General features: G+C 36.7%; 1 protein-coding gene across 1 annotated transcript; it reads right to left on the reverse strand.

Annotated features, from left to right (window-relative positions):
• Positions 1 to 2,853: 2,853 nt before the first annotated feature.
• Positions 2,854 to 8,132, reverse strand: FAM199X (family with sequence similarity 199, X-linked; the record flags this gene model as incomplete). Its single annotated transcript, XM_009572292.1, has 5 exons — positions 2,854 to 3,225; positions 4,114 to 4,374; positions 5,494 to 5,655; positions 5,996 to 6,145; positions 7,913 to 8,132. Coding segments are annotated over 5 exons (964 nt in total), but the record flags the coding sequence as incomplete, so codon positions are not given.
• Positions 8,133 to 8,556: the final 424 nt, after the last annotated feature.

Below are 8,556 nucleotides of genomic sequence, written 5' to 3' on the forward strand. Positions count from 1 at the left end.
AATTAAAATTCCAACTGTTTGACTAATGCCACAGGTATCCAATACAAATTCATAGAATCATAGAATCATTTAGGTTGGAAAAGACCTTTAAGATCATCGAGTCCAACCGTAAACCTAACACTGCCAAGTCCACCACTAAACCACGTCCCTAAGCACCATGTCTAAGCACCAGGTCTTTTAAATACCTCCAGGGATGGTGACTCAACCACTTCCCTGAGTAAGCATACAGCATACTGCAGGGAAAGACAAGAATCTGACAAAAACACCTCCCTACTCCATGAAATGAGTGCGTCACCAGTTCTAAGAAGGATGTGAAAAGAAAAGGGAAAGAAACCTAAACATGGAGAAGTATGCGAGAGCTCTCGAATCCCACAGCTACTTCAGGCCTGATTCTCTGAGATGCCAAGTACTTGGCAAAGACAACGTTCAGGTAAGCAAGATGTTATTCTGTGTTCTTAGCAGAACATGTAGAGTTTTATATTCTTAGGTTATAAGCATCCTGGGACTACAAGATTACAGAGCTATAAATTATTACCATGGAACCCCTGGAAATTCACTCTCTTATATCGTTTTAACTGTCACACAAGTGACTGAAGTATCCAGCTGGAGATGACATAACCACAATCAGCTACTGTGGCACCCAGGACCTTTTCACCCAACGTAATAGATGAGCATCTGGACCCATCTAATCACTTGGATTAATTTATACTTACATGCTCATACTAAGATCAAGATGGTAATACTATCCTCCCTCATTTCATGATCTCTGGAAGCTAACAGACAGGTGACCAAAAAGAACTGTACGTCATCAAAATGAGGGGGTCTTCTCTCAACAAAGCCTGAGGGATTTTAAACTCTGAAGAGCTGCTGAAACAGAATAAAGTGACACAGTTTCATGTTCCACCATGCTGAGATATTGCACCTTTCTTACCATTAATTTCAAAGTCTCAATTCTCTACAGTATTAAGTGTGCATTTTTCTCAAAAAAAAAAAAAAACCCACATTTCAAAGTCACCGCAGAAAATAAAGGTTGTACTGAACTGTGACAGTGTACACACACTGAGATATTTCATGATGAATTCATCCATTACAGCCATGGTAAGTTGCAAGAGTTAAACAACTGCACCCTGAAATTAGCTGAATTGACAGCAATTCATTTTTTTCTTCCAAGATATTTAAAAGAAGCTCCAGATTTAAGTCAATCTAAATTCTCAGTAACTTGTATACTGATAAGAGCTTTTTGGTATTGTTTCTACAGGAGGAAGGGAGGCATCAACCAGCTATAATGCAGTCCAAGCAAATACTGACAGGTAACAGTCACTTCTGGTTAGTGGCCAAATAACTGGCCATATGGGATAGCTAACACTCAAGTTTACAATGACATTACATAGCTTTTAATCAGTCAATGGCCAAGTCTGGGTACCTGTTGTCTAGCAGCAGTAAGAGTGACTAAGTTCATACATACTAGTTTGACTATGGACCTCATTTATTTCTTATCAAAGCCCTTTCAGAACCCATTGTTCAGATATTTTACTGGTCAATTTATTTTGAGGCTACAAGGAATGACATTTCTGAAAGAAAAATACTTCAGCTGTCAGGGCTAATAAGTCTGTGCAGGACATGCAAAATGAATGTCAGTGGTCCTATATAAAGTTAATCATGCAATTCTGCAGGATTGGGCTATATCCTGCAATTACAGGCACCTGTGGCCACACTAAACTGCCAAACCCCTTAATTCACAAGAGCAAAATAAAAGTAATGAAGCATCAAGATAATGAAAAATTACTTCCTAAACTCAGAACTAGAAAACACTTCTATAATCTTTTAGGTTTCATGTTGAAATTTAGAAGTATCATTTTTATCTCAGCTGTGGGGGGAAGGAGTTCTGTAACAAGTAGTTCCAAGATAAAGACAGAAGTCACCTTACAGACTGTCAGAATTAGGAAATAGATTAAAACTACCTTTACCTCCCTACCTGAAAGCCACAATTTTACCTCATTTTCTTAGCAAGAGAAATTTCAAAAGCAGATAGACAACAAAAGGAGAATTCTGAAACATGTAATGGTGTAACAACCCACACAGAAGACACATCCTCAGCTAAACATAAAATTAAAAAGCACAGCTGCATTAATTAATTTCTCTTGCCAACAACATGAATCTATTTAGATACGCTTCTGGGGAAAAAAGCCACCAAAGTTGTATGCCGCTTGTTTGCACTTCTGTTTCCAGTAGCATTTTTAACTATTGTAAGTCGTGTCCTAGACAATTTAATTGCAGATTAGTGTACTCTCAATGCATAAAGATGTTTTTATTTAAATCTTTTCATAGCAATACTAGGGATGAACTGGTCAACCATTAGTAACAATCATAGTATAAGATATTGAGCAGCAAAATAACTTTCTGAAAACTAAGCTTGCAAATTGTTTTTTTTAATTCTAATTGCTTCCTAAAGAACTACATTATTAGGCATTATTCGTGCTACAGATTCCCTGCATTAGAAGTCCTGCTTCTTGTTTTCTTTGTAGTTTGAGCTAAATTGCAACTTCTAGAAAAGGATTTATCACAGTACTTCAATTTTGTATGATCCGAGAGCAAGACTGAAGAAAGCCCTATAGAACTAAAGATTTTTCCTCATGCTAAACAATCTTCCTAATAATGGGAAAGGAAGACAAAACAAGCCAAGTGTAATATTAACTCTAAGTTGAAAAAACAAAAAAGCTGAAGCATAGTAATGCATGCTTAGTGTCATCCAAAAGCACCCCCAGACTTATGTCTTGCAAGTAAGTTAGCATGTTAGCCAACTTCAAATTTCCTTAAAATTGTACCTATTCAGCAGCTTTTTTCAAAGTTAGTTAAGTTTCTGAAGTCTTTGTTGCAAAATTAGTCTCAAAAAGCTGAAGTTACTCAATACTTAGACCTTCTTACCAAAATTACACTTGAGAAAAGATCTGGTTTATACTGTTAACACTAATCAAAATTTGGTCAAGAAATAGATGTAAACAATAAGGATAATACATTTAAGGCTTAGAAAGAACACTGATAAATTCACCCCTGTCACATTAAAACATCTACATCTCCTTCATGGTCCTCCTCAGTCACTTTTAAAGAGAGCACTTCTTCGTTAAGAAATAATCCACTCAGTCTTTCCTTACGAGCTTGTCTCTGTTCTTTCAGCTGTCTCTTGCGTAAGGCCTTTTGCTGTAGTTTCCGTTGCTTGGAACGTTTCTGTCAAAATAGAGAAGAGAAAAAAAATAAGATTTTGTTTTGTAAATTAGAAACCACCTTTAAAGCTGGCAAATATAAGTTAACTTCTAAAACAACATCTGCTCTGAAAAATAACTTAAATGAATTCTCAGAGGTGGTGCAAACATTCATCCAAAATTGTATCTAGTATTAAAATATCAAGACCATTTACCACATCTGAGTTATGAGGCACAACATCACCCTGTGATGCTGCATAGCTGAGTCTTTGATCAGAAGAATCTTTATTGCAGGGGAAATTTGACAGTCTTAGAATAACAACCTGAAATGTTGAAGAGCAAGCGGGATCTGCTCCTCTCCTCCACGCTTGAAATTGAAGTAATGGAGACAGGACAAGTGCCACAGTACTACTTTAATTTAAACATGCTTCAGTAGGTCACTCCTCACCAAGTAATCTCATGAGACATGTTGGAAAAATAAACTGAAGAAGATTCAAAAAGTCTGATGAAACTTCTAGTTGGGAAAAAAAAACACACAACCAAGACGGTCTTTACTAGCCAGACATTATGCCTAGATTAGGTTGATCAATCTTGAATAAATTTTTTTGGTAAAACTGTGAGTTCATTCAAAGAATTAAGTTAGACGTATAAGCTGTTATTCAACCCCCACTCACCTTAATCTAAACAAAAGCATTGAGAAGATCTACTACATAGAAACATCAGACTTTCACTTAGAAGAGAAGTGATGGGAAGACCAAAAGTTTAGATTCCTTACGGTCATGTCAGAGGAAACAGTCAGCATTGGTTTAGCTAGGTTATCAGTTACTAACCATGCTCCTTCAGTACAAATATCCCAGTTAAGATCACCTTAACAAGTTCGCTTAATACACATGTACGTAATTAGAAACTTTACTTTTGAATCCCGGATTCTTTCTGCAGCACTTGTGGACAAATTACTATCGCTGTGCGCTCGACTCATGTTGGCACTCGAGTTTGAAGCGGAGTTAGCAACACTAGAACCACTGCTGCTTGCTGAGCTGACCATGCTGGCACTGCTGCTGCTGGCACTGGCACCGCTCACACCACTGGTACTTGCACAACTGTAGCTACTCCTCTTCCAGCTTTCCCTTGCAGACCGTTGACGAGGTCCATGTTCCTTGATATAGTTTCTCACCTTTAGAACAGAGCAAGAAGAATTACTAAAGCCTGATAAACACCCTATTGAGATACTCCTTTTCATGGAAAAACCACAATTTGCCTATTAATAATGGTAAGTTATTGGATCAGTTCAGTTAGTCTTTTAAAACATTTTGCTGTGGCTGCTTAAATCCCAAGCCTTCTGGCAGTCATCAAGAGAACTTAGCTAAGAACTAATTTAATATTAACTTCATTATGGAAGGAAGAAAACTAAGTAACAAGGTTTGGGGTTTTTCCCCCTCTCCTGCCCCGCAAGCTTTCTACTACGTAACAGGAAGTTATTATAACACCGCACAAGAGTATCAGTCAAGTTCAACTGAACTAAGTTGTTTACCTAATGTACCAAACCCCTTTATTTTGCTAGGTATACTCAAACAAAAGTGGCTTTAAGGAAAGTAGTACTTTTCTACTTTAAGATGATACTTACAAAATGTTTGAAATATGAAACAGGCCAAGGGCGTAAGAGCAGTGAATGTTTTCCATTTTCAATCTTTACCTTCATCATAATCACAAACACAGAGTAACACTGAGGAGTCCAGCTTGTTTGGATATGGCATCTTTTCCCAACACCACATCACAATCGAACAAAGACTAAGAAAACAATAGCATGTATCTACCATACCAATCAGGTATCCTTCTTTGTTATAATTTGTATTTTGTAACATCTTTAAAATGCGTTGTTCTATATCCCTGTTTACATGAAATTTATGGTCTTCCCCAATGAGTTCCAATCCTTTGGAGTTTTAAATGCTAGTTTATATACGGTGAGCAAATGAAGATCCTCAATCAGTTGATGGTCATGAAGTGGAATACGCTTTGTCACAAGCAGTACTGGGCCCACAGCGTAACTCATTACACACACGCCAGATTAGGCTTAACGCATATTGAGAATATATAGCCGCAGACTTTCATATAAAGGTTTAATACACACAATATGCTTTTGAACTCCAGTTTCCCTCATTGACAATGTTGTGCTCTAGAGTATCTCCCTATATCTAATGATTACGTATAAGAATTGATGACAACTCCGTAAGAGATTTTGCAAGACATATCAGATGCTGAAACCCCAAAGCCGTATGCACAAACCTTAACTCACCTGTTTCAGTTTTTCATCTGTGAGACAGTTCAATTCAATAATGAATTCACTATCTGTAGGTGAGATCTGAGCAGTAGGATCAATAATTTTAATAATATCAAGTTGCTCTCGAAGGCCCATCTCTGTACTGACTTTGCGACTCAAATATTCAATATATTCAACCTGGGACCCAAAGAAAGGCAGGTCATTTTAAAGTATTATTGATTCTGAATGAGTGACAGAAAAAAGGAAGGACCAACAGAATAAAATGTGCTCAAATATCACATTTCCTACGATTCTAGCCTCATTGAGTATCCTCAAAAACTCAGGGTAAAAACTTGAGTACATGTTAAACCGCCTACTACAGATGCAAAAGACAAGATGATTTAGTTTCAAGAATCAAGTAGTACTGCATAGGTCTACATTTACACATACAGCAATCAGTATGTCTTTTAAGATGTGGCACTAATTGGAAGTTCTCCTGTATATTACAGTTCTCACATAGGAAAAAAGTCAATTTTACCTGTTCATCATTTGTCATTGCACTCCATGGAAGTTCATCAAGATTCCTATGCTTGTTTTTCTTTTTTGGAAGCAGACAAGGAGAGCTCGGAATACTAGGTATAACATCAGAAAGTACATCACTCCCACTTGTAATGTCGCTGCCAGGCAACTTGCAATATGCAACAGAAAAAACAAAGCCTTAGAATACAGTAGGCAGATTTAAAGTCATTCTAACACTATTAACAATTCAAAACATACCATGAAATTAGCAAAGCATCGCTTATCTATGTACTGTAACAGCTTCTTAATAATTACTCATAACCCTGCAGTACTCCTTTGAATCTTCCAACAAACAGCAAGTACAGCAAACTCAATTCACACTATTCTCTACTTATCAATCCTCTTTTTAAAAATTTGCATTTAAGAAAACAGCAGAATGATGTGGCATTTCAACTATTTCCCTTCTCCATCAGTGTAAATTGTCCATTACAATGCAAACCTAAATCTAAACCTCCCATTTTAAAGCATAGGTCTAGTTTAAGAAAGATCATTTCAAAGTAGGTTTGTAGTTTATACCACGCCCCATAATTATACAAGACAATTCAATTTAAAATCACTGTCATTTTCCTGGAAGCAACTGCAGAACTTTAGCTAGGTTCAGTTATACAACTGACATGCAATTTCTGAATGCACTTCCAGTTAAAGTGTGACAGTTGGATTACTCATGCTCATATTCTGCCAGATAACACCACAAAGAGCCACAAAAAAGTCTTTCCAAAATTCTACAAGTCCAATCAAGTACATCTCTTAAGAAATTCTTGTTTTAAAAAACAAAAAATAATAAAAAAAAGCTATTTAGTAATCAAACATGCTGTCAGCTAACTAAGACATGGGAAATGGCTTCTTTTCAAAACAATCGCCGAGTTTATCAGGCAATTAAAATTTCACAACTCAATGAAGCTCTGAATCTTTGGGATCCAAACTGAGTTGTTCCTACAGGCTGCATTATACAAATGCACTTGTGTGATACAACTTCTGTGATACAATATACATAGAGACTAGCAATTAGACTAAAACAGTAAGAAATCTCAGCCCATGTTATCTTAAGTTCATTTGCACCTTCTGGAACAGGATTTGCGCTTTCTTGAAATCTGTTTTCAGTCCTTATACTGCACTTAGAAGACTCTGTACACGCTTTGTCTAAGCTTTATGACAAAATTTAAAAGTATTCCTCAGTACATTCTGAAGCACCATGTTTCCTATTTCAAAAGTTATGTATATGTTCACAGTTGATTTAAGTCTACAATATAAAAAATCAATTTAAGTCCACATTATATAAAAAGATTTGCTTATCACAATTGAAAAACTGCTGAACAAAGACGACTGGGAAAACCAGAGATACCTGACCAGGACTGCATCCAACACAGACTAGGAAAAAGGAGGATGTGATTCATCTTCACACTTTTCCCATCCTGGTGAGACAAAGTGAGCTCTGTACTCTTACTGGCATAGAAAAAAAGATGGAAATAGGCTATGGCAAGAGCTTCTACACTTTACCTAGGCGCCAGCTCCATTCCCAAGGAAGATTTAATACGACCAAATCACTGGAAGCAGAAATCTATAACCAGATTTCAGCATCAGGGCAGATCCTCAGTACAACGGATCTAAGCTCATGGCTACAAGACACACGTTGGTCACTAAAACCGAACTACCATAATATGTAAGCATCCCCCTTTGAAGCGCTGACCTTCAGTCTCTCCTCCAGATTAAGAACACTGGAATAAAATGCAACAAAACATTTTCTTTACTGCAGAAGATTCACATATCTGCTCTTACGTTCAGTAGTCACCAAGAAACAAGTGCTGAGGACTTTTCAATAAAAGCTAAACCCAGCACTCAATGGTCTATACAAAATTTTACAGTGGAACTAGTTTACCTGCCATTCAAACTCACTGTCTGACCAATCCCAGTATGTGCTGATAGAAGAAGAGACATCACTGCAGACACTGCCCTCGGGGAACAAATCAAACGAGGTGAACTCCTGGTCATCCAACAGAGAGTAACAGTCGTCTTGATCACCAACCGAAACCGATGAGAACAGCTCCTCGCTGCACTCTGAGCTGGCTACGCTGGTTCCACAAGACGTCAAGTTCCACCTGCAAAATGGAACAAAACAAATAGAAAGTAGCAAACATATTGGCATCATGTGTCCTGAAAAACACTTAGCTCTTTTAAGCCTCATAAAACTATCTCCACTTTGCTTGTCAGTAACATTATACATTGATTTTACTGAAATAAGTTATAATTATGTAAATTGAAGTATTCTATTTTAAAATATTTTTTAAACGTCCATAAACAACACCAAAGGGAATTCAACATTAAAAATGGCAAGGCAAAAATCCATATACAATTAGTATAACTACACCTTTATTTTAATATTTTTTTTTTAATATACTTTCCACCCCAGAGCAATGATTCCTGTAGTGTGTAAATTGTCTTTTTTTTTTGTTGGTTGTTTTTTTTTTTTTAAATACACTGAACTAAAAATATCATTTCCCATACATTGGGATATTTAAACTT

The sequence above is a fragment of the Fulmarus glacialis genome, unplaced genomic scaffold, assembly GCF_000690835.1.
Source record: "Fulmarus glacialis isolate BGI_N327 unplaced genomic scaffold, ASM69083v1 scaffold42882, whole genome shotgun sequence".
In the NCBI taxonomy this organism is placed as follows: Eukaryota; Metazoa; Chordata; class Aves; order Procellariiformes; family Procellariidae; genus Fulmarus; species Fulmarus glacialis.